Here is an 18,739-nt window from a genome sequence, read left to right on the forward strand (position 1 = left end):
TTTGGCCAACTGTTTAGCGATGGTCAGAAATGCCACAGCAGCAACATATCAGCCATCCCAGGAAAAACACTGGGGGAAGAGACAGGAAGATAGAATGACATTCCAAGCCACTGGTTCAGGCTAGCGATGGAACGGAGAAGAGGGGGGTCTGAATCCTGTGCTCTGATCTGCTGGGATTGAGGAATCGCCAGCTGGGAAATACTTCGGGCTCCGTAAAGTCACAGGTCCTCCCCGAAAGCCAATTGGGGAGCCCTTGAGTATGGAACAGTTTGAAAATTATTTTTTGAACTGCAGCTCAGTTCTTTTGTTGCTCTGTTCTTTTCTTAGATGAGTATTTAAGAAAAGAAACACATTTTTGTATTTGTTCTCAAATTAGCATCATTGCCATCATTTGTGTAGAGTGGATAAAATGACTCATGGACAAAACCATGGGCTGGGCCCTCAGGCTGCACTTGTGGGGCCCCAGGGACTGATTCATGGGCCAGCTGAGTGAGGCAGCTGTGTGCCTTGACTCACCTTTTTTGCCAGAGAGGGACTCTTCAGGGGGGTACCTGTTGGAGAGAAAATTCACCATAATGTCAAAATGGCAAAACTCACCTCCTAACTAACAGGCACACATTTTTCACTACAAAACATGGAGCCAAACATTTTAGCCCCTCTTTGCTTGGCTGACACCGATGGGCTATGTGCACAGGTGCAGACATGCATGCACTCAACCTGGGCACGGGAGCCCCCCTCCAGCCCACCTCCCACGGTTCTGCTCATGCTTCAGGCCCTCACTTGGAGCTACTGCCTCCGTGATGATCCTGGTTGGGGTAACTTCCTTGGAACCTTAAAAGTATTTTATACAACCCATACACCAGTCTCCATACACACAGTTTAATTATGAGTGGATGCCCCTCATCTCCCTTCCTCAACTATTTATCTGTAAGGCTGAGACCTTCACTGATCTGACCCCACAACGCTCAGCACGGCACCTGGATCTCGGAAGTACTCAGTGGTAGCCACTGAATGGACTGAAGGATCAATGAACAAAGAAACATCACGCAAGGAACTCATGAAGGAACTGGGGGGAGGGCTGAATGCCTATTTTGGTTTTTAGTAGAAGGATGAAAAGATTCGGCATTGAAACTTTCAATTATACGCCATGGGCAAAAAGATCTTACACATGAAGTTGGTAGTTTAAGAAAATCCTTCCTAGATGATTGAGTGGGTATGTGGGATTATGAGGGGACGGCTTGTAGGCAGGTCAGGAGAAGGCGCTGGGTGAATAAGGAGCCCATTATGGCTGTGTCCACTTGAAATGTATTAATTATGGATGCAAATAATCGGGGTATTACATGGTTGCCAAAAAATCCTATGCCTTCCTTTTCCTCTGACAACCAGTAACTTATGTCTCAGTTCCTTTTTCTCCCCCAGCATCAGTGTTGACATCAGTAATGTCTTGAGTTGAGACATGTTTGCAGAGTCTCTGGATTTCCATTCAACCGGAAACATTACTTTTAAAACTCAACGCAATGTTTCACACATAAGACTTATCAGAAATTCCTACTATCTCAATCCTTCTCTGCTCGAACTTTCCCCTTAAGAAGGGGGAAATCACTTCTCATGAATAAATAAATAAAATCTTTAAAAACAAAAAAAGAAGGGGGAAATCATGATTTGGGGAGTTGAAAACTTCAAAAAATATCTTCAGTTGAAACTTCAAAAAATATCTACTAATCATTAAAGTAAGGCTGCCAAACTGGGTGGGAACTTTTAGTTCACGTAAAGAAACCCCAGGCTTTGGAACGGAGATCACTCCGTCTATCAAACAACCGATATTTTGGTGTTGCTTCATTTTTACCTAGAACATTTCAGATGAATTGCACATAAACACATGAAATGCTGTTAACTCATTTTTGCAAATTATCTCATAGTGTGAGGAGCATGCATAATTAGAACTGTACTATAAAGTGCAGTAAATACGGCAGCAATAAAAAGTAGCAGCTAGGAGAAAGCATGAGATCTCCCTGACAACAACTTCTGGCAAACCCGATAATGACAAAGAGCCCAACAGCACTGCACGGGGCAGGGCTCCTGGGGGAGCTTCCTGAGAAGCTCTTCTGAATGTGGAATGAAGATGTACAAATACGGTACCTGAGCCAGGAGAGGAGCTGGCCTCTTTGCTCTCCTGATAAGTGCTGCGTGCGATCACTAAATCCATTTCCTGCTCGGAAATCTGTTTTTCAGCAGAAAGCACAAATTAGATGGTTTTATTTATTTCTCCTTCCCCAATCAAAGTAGTTAGGACCCGAGTCGGAGGCTGAGTACAGATAAAGAGGGAAACCACAGCATCGAAGATTATGACCATCCTCAGAAGCAATAACCCAGGGCACGTAAGGAGAGCTGGGTTAGCCGGTCACTTCCAACAAATGCATTCGAAGCAAGACCTTCAGCTGGTCCCCAAATTCACTAAGGCACTCAGGTGCTACAGGTACCAACCACATGGCTGGTACTCACCTCTCTCTAAAACACGCACTTCTTTTGTTCCTTGATTTAAACAATTTCAAACCTACATAAAGCTTGTAAGAGTAGCACAAGAGGAGTATACTCTTCACTATTATTTTTTTAAACACTGCCACATTTACACTCATGCTTTTTTTTTTTTAAAGAGATTTTGTTTATTTTTTTGGGGGGGGAGGAGAAAGAAAGCACATGAGCAGGAGGAGAAGGAGAGGGGGAGGGAGAGAGAATCTGAAGCAGACTCCATGCTGAGCATGGAGCCCAGTGCGGCGGCTCGAATCCATGACCGTGAGATCATGACCCGAGCTAAAACCAGGAGTTGGACGCTGAACTGACTGAGCCATTCAGGCATCCCACTCATGCTCTTTCTTAACACACACACACACACACAGTTTGTTTATTTATTTATTTATTTAGATTTTATTTATTAATTCATGAGAGACAGAGAGAGAGAGAGAGAGGCAGAGAGAGGAGTGGGCTCCAAGCAGGGAGCCCAATGTGGGACTGGATCCCTGGACCCCGGGATCATGCCCTGGGCCAAAGGCAGACGCTCAACCACTGAGCCACTCAGGCATCCTTGTTTAATTTTTTACTAAACCTTTTGGGAGTTAGTTGCAGACATCATGAAACTTCACCCATAAATATTTTAGCATGTATCTCCTAAAAACAAGAACATTCTCTTCAATAACCCTGGTACTATTACCATTCCAGGAAATTTAACATTGACGCAAACGACTAATTTACATTTCATATTTCCATTTAGCCAACTGTCCTAATACCACCCTTCAGAAACGCTATTCAGTGTATGTCTGTAGATGGAAGTAGTTCATAGGAAGTTTGATGGCAGCTTGTGATGAGATAGGTTTTTCCTCCAGATGCTTATTAACACTCAGTTTCTTTCTTTCTTTTTTTTTTTTTAACATTCAGTTTCTTTCGCCAACAATGTTTTGCTGGGGAAAAATGTCCACTAAACTGAGTACTGTACATGATGATGTAACTGATTTGCATTCTGGTCCAAGCTCCTTATCTTGTGGATCTTTGTAGATTGTCACCAACCAACACCTTTGCATGGTAATGCTTTATAAAAGTTTTCAGGGTCTATTTGTCATGTGAAATAATACAAATTATTCAAATAATAATTCAAAACACTGCTGAGCCTAGCCTTTCTTTGTCACAATACTGATATTTTGGAAGAAACCCAGGACAATCAAACACTCAATTAGGATTTGTTTGATAGTTTCTTCATGTTGAAATTTAGATTATATATTTTTTTGGCAGAAAAACTACAAAAACTGTTTCCTTTTCAGTGCTTCTGTGAGGTACTCAGGGTCACTATTCCATGTTTCATAACTGGTGATAACTCTGGCCACTTGTTAGGATAGAGTTCCATCAGATTTCTTCACTGGATTTTTTTTTTTCTTATTCATCAGTGAGACATCTGTGAGGAGACAGCTTGAGACAACATCAATATCCTACTCCCCAGTATATTTTTACTTAATGGTTTTAGCATCATTGATGATTCTTATTTGGATCAATTTTTACAATGAAAATTTAAAAATAGTCATTTTATAACTCTTTTCTTTCTATATATATTGTTATTATGGTAAAGTCATGGATTTTTTCCCCCTTAATTATCCATAATTGTCATTATTCATGGAAGAAAAATTTAAAAGCCTGATAAATGCTTAATTATGAGATATTTTATTTTTATTTTATTTTTTAAAGTGGTTGTTTTTTTTTTTAAGATTGTATTTATTTATTTATTCATGAGAGAGAGAGAGAGAGGCAGAGAGACAGACAGAGGGAGAAGCAGGTTCCATGCAAGGAGCCTGATGTGGGACTTGATCCCAGGACTCCAGGATCATGTCCTGGGCCAAAGGCAGGCACTAAACCGCTGAGCCACCCAGGGATCCCCATTATGAGATATTTTAAAAGACAATTACATAACTTTCACTGAGTTTCTTTTTTAAAGGCAAGAATACTATGAACTTAGAATGGTAATTTTGTGTAGAGAAATAACATTTAGCATAAATAATATTTGGACAAGGTAGCAATTTGTCTTAATAAGCAAATAAAGCTATGCAGGATTCAGCATTACATTTTAACTTAACAGATAAATCATAATCACATCATGCTTATGTAATACTTTCTAGCAGGCCTCACAGGAAATAAAACACAGACACATACATGCTCACAGCCATATATACTTACACAAACACATACTTCATAAAGCAAAGAATAATTTTGTATAAATGAGTGAGAGAAAATATCAGCTTAGACAGTGGTTGCAAATTTTTCTTGACATTAGACTTTCAATATTTGCAACTGTTTGTCTGAGTGGGGGAAAAATGGTTGGGATTTGAGACAAGTGAAAGATTTCCTGGATAATTCTATTCATGCTGAGAGCCCCAGTACCAGTTAAAAATGGACCCCTATGACCTTCCTCCAGCAAGTCCAAATCTTAGCTTGTCTAGACCTGGAGGCTTTGAATATCCCAGTTGGGCAGCCACTGCTCCAGTCATTATGAGAAACAGAAGAAAAGAAAATCCCTGTGGTATTTCTATTGGAACAACATGAAAACTAAGGAAGCACATACATTTGGTATCAAAACGTACTACTGGCATGAAATGTCGGGGTGAGTGGTATAAAAATACATTAAATATAAAGTGGAATCTTGACCAAAAGAAAAATATAGTATGATATTACAACTAAAAACACCATGTTTACCTAGGAAGAAATGTGAAATCTAGTCAAACAAATACTGAAATCTGGTTTTGCTGGATGTATCTCCAACACCATCACAACGACCGTATTACTGTGGCTGGAAACATGAATCAACCTGTATTCAACAGGATCACAGCCCACCAGTCCATCAGGATTATTATGTTTTGCACTGAAATGCTATTTTGATGTTTGATTGTATTGGCAAATTAGGCAGATGCTTTTGGGCTGAGATGAAGCAGACCTCCAAACAAATCATAACCTGTGCTGTGCTGGAATGGATTTTGAAGTCAGACATGCCTTGAAGCCAATGACTGCAAACCACTGAGAGCTTAATTTTTTATAATGTTTCTGAGGGATGTGGTAGGTCAGCCCCAGCTTACTGGACTGCTTCTCAAGGGGGAAGCGGGGAGGAGGTATGGCCAAGCAGGTGATGGAATCCAAGAGAGGACCCTGGAGGAAGGAGCCAAGATGAGCCACTCTAGATGTGAGTATGAAGCAAAATACTGTTAAAAATGACCCCTAGAGAGCCATGGTGACAGCAGGGAGATAAAGCAGAATAGGTTGTAAGGGAAAGTATCAGGACTACAAAATAGAAAGGAGAAAAATAGGAAGTGACAAGTAGAAAAAATGGAAATAGGTAGAAGCAAGACTTGATGTTATATTAATGATATTCAAAAAGTTTTATTTAAGACATAGATGAGAATGCATATAGATAAGAAAAAACAATCCGGGAAAAAAATAGTAGCGGAGTTGACTTTGAATCAGTCTAATGGCAGCTGTTGTCCCAGCACTGTGGGGAACCAGTACAACAGAACCCCTGGGACACTAAAGATGATCCCATAAAATTAACACACTAAAGAAATCTCAGACATGGGAAGACCCACACGGTCTCTCTGCACAGACTTCTTAGTCTCAAAAATGGCATACGAGTCCATCAAGCACAGCAGCGTGGGCCCGTTTAGGATATAATAGTACAAAGAACACAGAAGAGGTGGTCAGATGACATACATAAAAAGAGTTAATGTTTTTTTTTTTTTTTTTTTAAGATTTTACTTACTTATTTGACAGAGAGAGAAAAAGAGAGAGCAAAGCAGGGGGAGTGGCAGGCAGAGGGAGAGGGAGAAGCAGACTTCCTGCTGAGCAGGGAACCCGACTTGGGGCTCCATCCCAGGACCCTGGGATCATGACCTGAGCTGAAGGCAGACACCCAACTGACTGAGCCACCCAGATGTCCCAAAGAGCTAATGTTCTTAAGGAGCATTTTGAGTTGTTGAAAGGAAAAGGTTAAATTTGGAAAAAATACAATATGATTGCAATATTAGAGACAGGCTAATTTAAAAAGATTTTTACATTAAGTACTCAAAACAGCAAAAAATAGTACTGAATGCTGGTAGAGTCAAATTTGCTGAAGTGGCCTCTGATTAACCTAAAAAAATTAAAAGCAACTACTTATGTATAGAAAAGATACAACCAAATATCAGCCAAGGCCAAGGATACAGAGGCTATGATTATCTGTAAGTTCAACAATGTGGTACAGATGAAAAAAACAAATTAGTAGGCGCTTAACCCTTCATTACAGAAGTGTTCTGCTCAGGTCGAGGATGGCCTGGGCAGATCATTTAGTCCAATGCTTTCAGATCTTCTTGATGCAGAAACCCAGAAAGGTTAAGTATCTTACCAGAGATGAAACAACCAGCTGGGACTTATTCAGAACCCAGTACTCTTACCTTCTACCACATTTTATATTCACAAATAACAATGCCAAAATTTTCTAATAAAATTTCTAAGAGTGTGAAGACGAAGAAGTCCAGATTAGTGATTTGTTTCCCATGTGTATCAGTTATTTGGCCATCGTGTGACCACAAGCTAATGGTTCCCATGCCCAGCCGACATGGGAATGAAAGTTATTCTTGTATAAACTGTCTCACCAAAGAGCGTGCATCGTCATAGGAATATGTGTGTCACCGCTACAGGACAAACAGCCACACCTACATCCACACCTGGATGATTTGCTAAAATTTTTTTTGGTCTGGAAATTCATTCTGATGATTAACTAAAAACATAATATACTAGCCATACTCAGAACAATATGAAATACTTCACCTTTGGATTAGGGTGCCGGCCGATGACAAGGCGAACGGGTCCTGGAGGGCATTTGCTCAGGATGGTATGGACCTTGCTTAAAGCAGCATGGCGGACGTTGACTGAATTCACTTCCAGGATTTGATCTCCGCGGCTAGGGAGGGCAACATGACCAACACTCTGTGGTAACAGCTAGCTTTTTACAAGATCTCCTTCTGGGAGAAGTTTATAATATGAAATCTTTCCTGAATGCCTTAAACAAGCATATGGCATCCTTTCATTTTGCATGTGGCTAAACAAGCAACACATTCATATAAACACATTAGACCTTAAATTGACAAAGCCAGCATGCATATCTAGCTGCATTTTCAGAAGCAATAAAGTTGATAATGGGACAATAGCAGGGATCATCATTTCTTGAGTATAAACCAGGCACCATACAAAGCAATTTACATAGCAATACTTTGAACAGGTATTATTATTCCTATTATTTAGATAAGGCCCCAGGCTCAGAGAGGTCACCCTGATGTCACACACTGTTGAACTCAGGTCTGTCTACCTTTTGATCACCACAAGATAGCCCCCTGGCCACCATCATTTTCTTTTTTCCTACCATCTTGAAATGATTATTGTAATATAATTTGAGGAGGAAATATCTGAAGCTCAAAGGTTACCCAAGAATTTGTAAAAACGTTTCAAATTTGAACAAATGAGAAATTGGGGACAAGATGCCCATTTTGACTTGAAATTATAGGCAGAGAACTCAGTTAGAGAGAACAAAGACTCTTTATGTGGGGTTTGAAGAATGTTCATTTGGCAGGCTCCAGACATATGGAACCATTCAAGGAAGAAACATCATCTTGGGATGTCATTAAAGGATTTTTTTTCCTGGGGTTCTAAAAGTATATTTTCTTTAATGTACTTTGGATGATTTGCTGAATTTTTTTTTGTATGGAAATTCATTCTGATGATTAACTAAAAACATAATATAATCTATTAACAGAGCCCCAAAATGGCAACCTTAAGGAATGTCATTTTGCCAATTTCTCAACTGCTCAAGGACTTAGAAGTTACGAGGGAGAAAGGTGATACTGTTTGCACAGGGTGTTTTATGTAATATGTGTACATTCCTGTTAAGTTTAGGTGGGCGCAGACCCATTGCAATTACTATATAACAGAATACCTAGCCATCTCTTGTATAAACAGAATGCTCGTGCTACAACTCAACTATCTGGATTGAGAAATCAGACATGCAGTGATTTCAGACAATAAGCATCTAGACAACATCACTCAAAAAGTGAATGAAACAACAGGAAAGGTTTAAGAGATTATACTTAATAATAAAGGCCTTCTGTTGAATGGCATGATTTGGGGACTCTTTCGTATCCAGTGATTCTGAACGGTTATGAGCGCTTCCCAGCGTCACATATGAATTTTACATAAATGAATATAAACATGAAAGAAAATACTTAGATGACCATAGATATCTATATAGAGTTGTATTTTGTCAAGTTTCTGAAACTGAGCTTCTGAGTCCAAATAGATCAAAGCAGGGAAGCCAATATCCGGAGTTCAATCCGATTTTATTTAGATTAGCCTTTCACCTTCAGAAATACTTTTTAAAAAAGATTTTTATTTATTTATTTGAGAGAAAGAGAGAGAGAGAGCACAAGCAGAGGCAGATAGAGAAGCATACTCCCCGCTGAGCAGGGAGCCCAATGTGGTACTCGATCCCAGGACCCTGGGACCATGACCTGAGCCAAAGGTAGATGCTTAACAGACTGAGCCGCCCAGGTGCCCTGGAAATGCTATTAATTGTAATCTTGGCTATATTACTGCAAATAATACAAAAGTTTAGAATCTCATAAAGGATGTCATAGGGCAGATACCTTACATGTACATTAATTCATAAATTCATGAGCACACCAGAAGCCCACACTATCAGGTTTACAACGAACCTCAGATTGCTCTCCATCTTGGCCACTGATCCCGGGGCCAGGCTGTGAATGTAGATACCGGGAGGGCTGTTCTCTAGAGCCAGGCAGCAGGCACCAATGCCTAATCCAACTCTCGGCTCTGTGACAGGCATCGGACAGAGAAAACAAAATTTTTAAAAATGTATAAGTGATTTGAAGCTGCATTAATGTATATTCAGACCAATAACTCTTTATTTTTGACCAGACTCAGAATGTAAATCTTGCTTTTCTTTGTCAACATCGTCATATTCTTTTAAAAAAATATTATTTATTTACGTATTCATGAGACACAGAGAGAGAGGAGAGGGGCAGAGACACAGGCAGAGGGAGAAGCAGGCTCCCTGCTGGGGAGCCTGGTACAGGACTTGATTCTGGAACCCCAGGATCATGACCCGAGCCAGAGGCAGACACTCAACCACTGGGCCACCCAGGGGCCCCAACACCATCATACTCTGTAAGCGAAATGAGTCTGTAGCAGAACCAGGAGCTAACTACGGCCTATGAGTTATTCAGCAGTCCTCTCTCTGCTTAGTCTAAAGAGCCTCTTCAAATCTGTTTTTGGAAATAGGCAGAGTCAAAGTAATATATATATATATATATTATATGTATATGTATTTTTTTAAAGACTTTAAGTAATCTCTACACCCAATGTGGGGCTATATGTGAATTACAACCCCAAGATCAAGAGTCATGCACTCCATCCAGCCAGGGGCTCCAATTTTTTTATTCTAGATACACAATTTTAGGTTTTCTTCACTTGCCTTTTTTAAGCTACTAATCTCTTGGTTATTTAATTGCTCATCATATTTCTGTAGTTGGTATAGAGAAAAAGGAAAGAGAGATGAAAAGTAGCAGGAATTGAGGAAGACTTACAACTTTTAGTTGTTAACTATATTAACTATAATCTCTTGTTCTTTAAAATTTTTAAAAATATTTTTTATTTATTTGAGAGGCAGAAAAAGTGAGTGCATGAATAAGGGGAGGGGAAGTGGAAGAGGGAGTGGGAAAGGCAGACTCCCCACAGAGCGGGGAGGAGTTGATGTCGATGTGGGGCTCAATCCCAGGACCCCAGGATAATGATCTGAGCCAAAGGCAGATGCTTGATTGAGCCACCCAGACGCCCTTGTTCCTTAAAATTTTACATTAGGGCAGCCCGGTGGCTCAGAGGTTTAGTGCCGCCTTCAGCCCAGGGCCTGATCCTGGAGACGCGGGATCAAATCCCACGTCGGGCTCCCTGCATGGAGCCTGCTTCTGCCTCTGCCTGTGTCTCTGCACCCCCTCCTCGTGTGTCTCTCATGAATAAATAAATAAAATTTTTAAAAATAAATACATACATACATACATAAATAAATACATAAATAAATAAAATTTTATATTAGCCCTGGAATTAAGCTAGTCTGTGATTTTTTTGACTTTTGTTATTATTTTACAGGAGTTTCTGACACTCAGTGATTCATCCGGGATTCATCAGGGGAGAGCTTAAAAGGATTTGTGCTAGTGGTAACTTCTTTTCACTTTATTAAAAGGACTAAAATCTCTACTTTTCATCCCACTGTCCATTTAGAGAATACCATACATTGTTGGCAGCAGATTGTTCCAAAGGAACAATTCCTAGAAAAAGTATAAAACGTTAACCTAAGAAGAGATTACACATTGTTACACGAGAGAATATGATGAAAGTGAGGAAGTGCTGGTATCACCTTTGTTGAGTGTTACTTCCATGACGATTCTGTCCTTGGGCCCAGGGGCCTTCCGACCCAGGGACGAAGAACTGCCTTCGTCTGAGCCTGTTGCCGAGCTGCCCCCACTGGTGTTGAAGTTTGGGGAGCTGGATCTGCTCATGTGTGTGGGCGTTGAGCAGGGCGTGAGGCTTGGGCTCAGTAACTTTGTGCGTACCGTTAAGACAAATAATCCACTCCGGATTTGCTGAAAATACAAGAGAGGAGGGCTACAACATTCAGACTAGACTGTTCCTAGGTCGAAGGGTGGGGGAAAAAAAAAATCTCAAACCCAAACCAGAAGGAAATAAAGGAAGAAAAATAAAACAAAAGAGCTAAATAAGAATGTTGTTACCTTAAAGGTATGAATGGCTTCCTGGAACGTCAAGCCCTTTATTGGTATTCCATTTACGTCGAGGATTTCATCCCCTAGTGACCAAACAGGAGAATTATATTAACATTTAGAAGAGGATAGCATATGGTACCTGATTTACAATTCTATAAAATGATTTTTATTGTTCCGAAGTGCTTTCATTAGTTTAGCTCCCAGGAATTTCACAAAATGGGACAACAAATAACAATGCTTATTCTTTCACAGTATTTCTGTACCTCCATCTCTAATGAAAACAACTAGGGGAAGTATCAAGACTATTCTTTAGCCATTGCCAAGTTTGATAATAGGTGTCCTAAGCTTTAACGAGCAATAACGAGTCCTAAGTCTTTCCTTATAGTGTTTGTTTAAAAACTTAAGCCCGTTGGCAATATACAGCTACATGTGAAGACAAAGCCACTTCTATATTCGCAAAAAGAAAGATTTTTGAGCTTGCGGAATCATCATGAGATGTGGAAAATGGTTTTACTAACAGAGGCAAAACAACACAACACAAAACAAAACACTTCTGAGATGTTATTTAAGAATGGCAGCCCTGCCTCCAGAAATAGTCTAGATGCCTGGTCTTCTTGATGCTGTTCCAGGTTCTCAGGCATCAAGTTGGTCGATTACTACATGTTTCTATCTAGGAGACTATTGTGGGCTAATGCCAAGTTGCTCTTTTTTTCTCTCTCTCTCTCAAACTATCCTGGACTCATCCTCATCTTCAACCCCAGTACAGTCAGGTCATTTTTCCAGCTGTTGACAGTGTCTGCTGGGAATATAAAAGAACTAGGACATCCTGTTGACTTATCAGAGTTAGTTTTTGGTTTGTACTCTTGTAATATGGTCTATTTTTTGGAAAAACTGTTCGTCAAAAACACTATAAAGGGGCCTCTGAGAGAACAGATGAATTCCATACAGCAGTGCGGAACGAAAGAGTGACCTCCCTTACCTACAACAAAGTGCAAATAAGCATAACACACCTTTTCACCTCTCATGGGGAGCTAAAACCAGGAGCACACTGTGTATCCCATTAAAGGGATCCTGTAGAGGAGCTTGAAAATGTAGCCGTACCCCATGCATTTGTTATATGCTTTCTCTTTAACGCAATTACAGAAGTTATAAAATAAGTGAAATAATCCGTTTAAAAATAGTCACCTAACTAGGTGAGGTTTTTGGTTTGCTTCCACACGGGAAAAGGATATGGTCATTAAAATGATTGCTCATGCTCTTAAAAATCCCTATACAAGATTTTAAAAAGATCATTCTACATGCTGAAAATCCATTCCAATGACTTATCTTTATTGTAAATGAACACGTATGAAAAAATAGTATTTAGGAGAATCAAGTGCCATTAATCTTTACCAACTACTGATTTTTCCTCCATTTTTCTCCATTCTACCAGTATTGCAGGATGAATTTCAATCAAATGAACACATGGCATGTCCATTATAAAAATGCTCTGTTAGAATTTTACACCGTTCTGAAACTAGACACAAATATCACCTGGGAGTTAATTCTTCCTCTAAGAGAGAGAGAAATAAATATTCTGTCCATCAAAATAAGCCTGGTCACGTCTTATCATTAGCATATGGGCTCCTAGGGTAGCTCTGCCTAGAAAAAGGAGACTCCAGTGGACTCTTACCAGCTAAAAAAAAAAAGTCAGCAGAACATAACAGTATCTATAATTTGGGTCAACTGGACTGATCAGTCACAGTATTTCTGAAGGTAACTACAAATAGTGTGATTTAATCATTTCAGGAAGGGAGTGTGTTAAGAAGGGAGGAAAAAAATCAGGACTCAAGAATAGGTTCTGGGCATCTAATGTCCAGCATGGTGACCATAGTTAGCAGTAGTGTGCTGTCCAGCGGAAAATTTCTAGGAGAGTAGATATTTTTTTTTTTTTTTAAGATTTTATCCATTAATTCATGAGAGACACAGAGGGAGACAGAGGCAGAGACACAGGCAGAGGGAGAAGCAGGCTCCATGCAGGGAGCCCGACGTGGGACTTGATCCCCGTTCCCCAGGATCAAGCCCTGGGCTGAAGGCGGCGCTGCACTGCTGAGCTACCCCGGCTGCCCCTAGGAGGGTAGATCTTAAATGTTTTTACCTCCCCCCACTGCACGCAGTCATCATATGATGTGAGGAGGGGGCTAGCTAACTCATTGTGCCGATGGTTCTGCAATCTATGTGGCTATCGGATCATCATGTTGTACACCTTAAACTTCCACGATGTTATGGATCAATTACACCTCCACACAGCTGGGAGGAGAGAAAGCACTTGTTTAGCAGGTTTGTGCGTGGCAAAATGGCAGGTGCTATGGAGAATATAAAAGGTGTATATGGACTCTGGCCCTGAGGCAAGAATGGCCTCAAGCTCTCAAGAATTTTCAAGGCAAGGAACATGATTCAAGGACCAAGGGGATAAGACAGACACTTAAAGACCCAAATAAAAAATATCAAGTCATTCCCGGTATCATCTCATTTAATCCCACAAGGACTCCTCAAGATAAGGTATTAATATTCCAAGTTTACAAACTGAGGAAAGTTAGGCTCAAGTTACATCAATTGCTCAAGGTTATGATGTAGTAGTAAGTGTTGGGGTTCAGCACAGGTCTCCTTGACCCCCCAAGCCCACATCCTTGGCTGCTGTGCCACTGGCTTCACATCTTGCAAGGGGGCAGATTCTGATGGAATCAGAGCTCACCACCACTGAGAACCACCGAGAGGCTTTCCCCTACCTTCTTTGAGTCTTCCATCCTCTGCAGCTGATCCATTTGGGAAAATGGTCTTGACAAAAATCCCCATCTGTCCTCGAATGCAGTCTCGACCTCCAGCAATGCTAAAGCCAAGGCCCTACACCCCAAGCAAAAGGGGGTCCAGGTTGTCATTGCAGTATTTAACTGAGGACATCCGTTCTTGTTTCACTATTTAACTGAGGCCGCCTTCCCAGCTAGGCTCAGAGTTAAGCTAAGCAGCTATACATTTAAGTTTATGTTCCCTTCTCCACTTCCTTCCTCAGATCTATTTGCATTGCATTAGCTATGCATTACCCTAAAGGGGGAAAGTTTTCAGTTCAAACATATGAAATTGCCAGTATTTGACAACTTTTGGTCTCCAAAAACGACAATTTCACATGGATGGATTAATACCTCAGGAGAGTCATTTTGCACAATTCGGGTGCCATATTTATTTTACTCTTTTGTGTCAGTCTTTCTATTTCGTATAATATCAAAATGGATGTTTTGATATTTGTATAATATCAACTTATTTGTATTATTCTCTTTGTGATAATGGCAATGCTATGAAATTCATTCAAAGGGATAACTGGGAATATGTCCCCTGAAGCTACAGGGGTGGCTTTTCTTTCAATAGTGGCAGATACTGGAGCATTCTACTCCACCCTCAACTATGCCCTAGCTCCTGGGTGCTGGTGACTCCCTCATAAGGACTAAAGGGCATGGCCACCTCAGTCAGCAGCCCACAGGAAAGGAGGCCAGGGAATCCACTCAAATCTAGACAATATAGACAAATCTATGTTTTATTTCACAGAAAAACAGCCATAAAGTTAACCATTTAAGAAATACACGCTAACATTCACTTGGGGGCCAAAATGATGAGCAGGCAGGCCCTCACCTTGCCTTTCTCTTTGTACAGCCCGATGATCGAGATGACCGACGGCCGGATGAGTCTCCAAGGCGATTCCACCTGAGTGGTGCTTAGGGAGCGAGTGGACTTCTTCACAATGTGGTATTCCTAAAAGTCAGCACATGGCAAGGTCAGGGATGGCCTCATTTACTCTTCTGTGGCCTCTGGCATAAAGATATATTCAGATTTGGAAAATCTCAGGTGGTTTTTGGGTGAGACAGCCATTTCTCTCTGCTCCCTCTCTGCTCCAGCAGCTTAAAGAAGTTTATGATCAATACCTCTGGAGGCCCAGCCCCCCCCCCCACAGATTGCCATCCCTTCCTCTCCATAGAATGAGCTGCTTGGAGGCTGCAAGCACCCAGTGTTGCTCTTTTCTTGACTGTACCCCACACATCTTCCTCCTTGCTTCCTGGAATGGATTCAGGAACCAGAAACCGAGAGGCCTCAGAGACATAGGACGGCTATCCTGTGGTCAAGTTCTCCCTGGAAGCCGCTCCTATCCCCATCCCAAATTCACAATCATGGATAGAAAGTATCTTGCCATTTTCAGCTCAATTCACTCAACCAAAAACGTACCAAGCCCTTGTTTCTTAAAAAACCCAAACCGCAAGCCCGACAACTGTTATTCCATATAAAACACCCCACTGACAAACTGCAGCCGCTTCAGTTCTAACCCCTCACATTTGGAAAATAAAATACTTTTCCATAAGCCACCCTTTCCCTCTTCCTGGCATGTAGGAGCTCAAATCTCAGCCACTTTCCTGTCCATCACCCACGTGTACACGTGTGTAAGCAGGGTACACTATTTATAACATAAACAAGGGATTATTGCTAAAGCACTTTTACAATTTAGCTTCTTGGGATAATAAATCTCTTAAACGAGACAGGTATTCCAGCATAAGCAAGAAAGAGAAAAAAAAAACCACTTTGTGTTTAATCTGAGAAAAGAGACATCAGAAAATAGTTTCTAACCTTAATTAGTACATTCTACGTCCAAAGGTAGAGAGATGTCTGCTAATGATATTTTTGTATTCCTGGCAGCTTAGAATAATTATATTATGCAGTTTTACAAAGTATCTGCCAGCTATGCTGGCCTCCCAGACTCTGATTCATTTAAAAAATGTTGGCTTGGCAAGGTTACTACCCTTTTACTGAAACCATCATGGAGATGGCCAGACACAGCCCATGGGTTTTCAGCCCTTGACTACAGAGGTTCACGTGTGGACTTGTGAGGGAACTCTGACCACCAATCTCCAGCCGCTCCTCCTTCCAGCTCCCCTTTGGGAGCCCGGGGGACCAGAGGCCTGCAAGTTTCATCGTTCTGATGAGTTTCAGGGCGCCCAGTGCACTTTTAAGACTCTGCCGTCTAATACGGTGGCCATCCCCTGTAGTGGTCACACCAGCCACTTTGCATACGCTCAGTAGGCACACGTGGCTACCGTACAGGGCCGTACAGACATAAAATACTTGCATCACTGCGGAAAGCTGTATTGGGTATCTCCACTCTAGCCAATGCTCTGTAGGGGCGGGAGAAAGAACCAGCAAAAAGGGGGGGGGGGATCCCAGCAGAAAAGAAGAAGAAAACAAAAAGGGCAATTGGACCAGGGGGAAAAGTCTTTCCTCTAAAATCTTTACTAGCCTGTGCTTTCTAGAAGCCTCATTAGAAATAGGTATTTCTGGGCTATAAATGTGGTCGGGCGTCTCGGCAGGTCAGTTCAGAAATCGCCTCAGTGCTGGGCCTCCTTGGCTGTGATGGCAGGAAACCCTCTCTCATTTTCCGCACTAACCGACACAGCCTACAACTTTCTGATCCACCCCTTGACTCTGCTGGTCCAGTTGGATTATTCTGAGCAGGCCACAGGCTTGTCTCCAGTCACGGGTTTGGAGGAACTTTAATCAGGACCCACGCAGGTTTTTTGCTCCGCTTTTTCTCCAAGTCCCAACTCAAGTTGTCTTTGGGTAGATTCCACACAAAATAGCCCGATCAGCAACTGCCTCTGGAACATGGGCACTTATTTTACTGGGTAGGTAAAACTTTGTTCACGGTGCTTGTGGCCTATCACTTTGGGCGGAACACTCACTGTCTTTGAGATTCATCGGCCTGTCTGTAAAATGGTGATAACACACCAAAAGTAAGACCTGACCCAGATGACCTGCTGCAGGCCCTTCATCACTCTACTGTCTAGGAGTCTACATGGACTTATGGATGTCATTGCTGCCACCGTCTGCCTCCATGTCTGTTCCGTTGTAGACAAGATGCCAATGGTTTCTCTAGAGCATTCTGGCTGACGGTGCCAGGACTGAAAGAACGCCCCACAAGTTCCCCAGAGATTGAGGCTGCCCTCAACTTGGTTAGGACCTCTCTACCCACTTTGAACTAAGTTGAGGATGATATAATTGAGGAAGAGCCCTGTGAAGAATTATGGAGCCCCGACCCTTCTGGGGCAGGCCCTGGAATATTAACATCACCACCTATTTCACCCCTATCCGCAGCCCCTCTGACCTTGCCTATTTGACTCATTACTGTGTAACAGGTAAGATCCCAGACACAGTAGGCACATACATGTACTCTCTTCCTCTATTACGTGACCCAACACCCACCCACTCACCCACCCACCCAGTAGTTAGGCTGACACCTGACGCGCCCACTAAACAAGCAATGGTGGTTGACCACAGACCATGAGGCGCCATTGTCTCCTGGCAGTTGAAAGCAGTTCTCAGTTCCAAAACATACAGTAGGAAGGGGATCAAGCTGTCAAGATCCAACAAAGGATTATTTTTCTCTACAGTTTTCAAATCCTAGGCTGACTTCCTCCTAACCTCCGTGGATAGGCCTTGCTCTCTCTGCTACATCTCTGGTCTCAAATACTCCTGCCCCCACACATGTTGTTCTTCACAACATGGATGCTCTTGTTGGTCTCTGGAGGAGTAAAAGAAAGCTTAGAGACCCAGGGGTGGAAACATGCTCTTACATCCCTAACCAGGCAACTCTGAGAAAACAAAAAGGCTCCATGGTACTGTATTACCTGTGACGTTCCCGTAGAGTCCAGTAGCTGGGGAAGGGAGTGCTTTCGGCCATCTCGGGAGACTTCCAACATCCTGACCCGCGGGTCCCCATTTCGCAGCATCAGCTCATTATATTCCTCAACAGACTCTAGACGGTGTACACCTCCTTGTAAAAACATGGAGAAAAACATGGTGTGATATGGGATGGAAAGAATCTTATGAGAGCATCACAGGCATAAACTTGTTGCATTAACAGCCACACTTCATGGTTTTCAGAAGGCCTGGAGTTTAATACTCTCTAGGCACTGAGCTCATCACTTTCTACCAATAAGCTCTGCCTCAGCTGGGGCCATTAATGCCAGATTATGAAGAAAGTGCCAGTCCTTTGAAGGGACCAGACTGGATATAGGAAATGTTTATGTTTCGTCCAAGTAAGACGTAGCCGGGGTTGATAAGGCAATAGACAACAGTGAGAATGCTATCAGGAGATGGTTTTCTAGTGAGGAAGGAACATTGCCGTGTGGTTGGTATAGTTTCATTGTTTGGGCAGGTGTTTTTTTTTTTTCCATTAAATGACTTTTCAAATAAACTTTTTTTTATTAAAGAACAACTTACAGGGACATTCACACATCATAAGCGTACAGTTCCATGAAATTTCACAAAGTGAACGTTCCAAAACCCAACATTCAGACCAAGAAATAGAATAT

General features: G+C 41.7%; 1 protein-coding gene across 9 annotated transcripts in view; it reads right to left on the minus strand.

Annotated features, from left to right (window-relative positions):
• The window catches only part of PDZD2 (PDZ domain containing 2), a 357,195-nt gene that overhangs the window by 25,959 nt on the left and 312,497 nt on the right, over positions 1–18,739 (minus strand). For all 9 annotated transcript variants that reach the window (XM_072757135.1, XM_072757134.1, XM_072757132.1 and 6 more), the window contains 9 exons: positions 18,053–18,198; positions 15,015–15,134; positions 14,120–14,234; positions 11,361–11,434; positions 10,988–11,213; positions 9,270–9,387; positions 7,333–7,465; positions 2,140–2,221; positions 517–551 (listed from right to left, as the gene is read on the minus strand). In XM_072757135.1, the coding sequence (XP_072613236.1) occupies positions 517–551; positions 2,140–2,221; positions 7,333–7,465; positions 9,270–9,387; positions 10,988–11,213; positions 11,361–11,434; positions 14,120–14,234; positions 15,015–15,134; positions 18,053–18,198 (1,049 nt within the window). The remainder of the gene's footprint in view (positions 1–516; positions 552–2,139; positions 2,222–7,332; positions 7,466–9,269; positions 9,388–10,987; positions 11,214–11,360; positions 11,435–14,119; positions 14,235–15,014; positions 15,135–18,052; positions 18,199–18,739) is intronic.

Source organism: Vulpes vulpes, chromosome 4 (assembly GCF_048418805.1).
Source record: "Vulpes vulpes isolate BD-2025 chromosome 4, VulVul3, whole genome shotgun sequence".
NCBI classification, from domain to species: Eukaryota; Metazoa; Chordata; class Mammalia; order Carnivora; family Canidae; genus Vulpes; species Vulpes vulpes.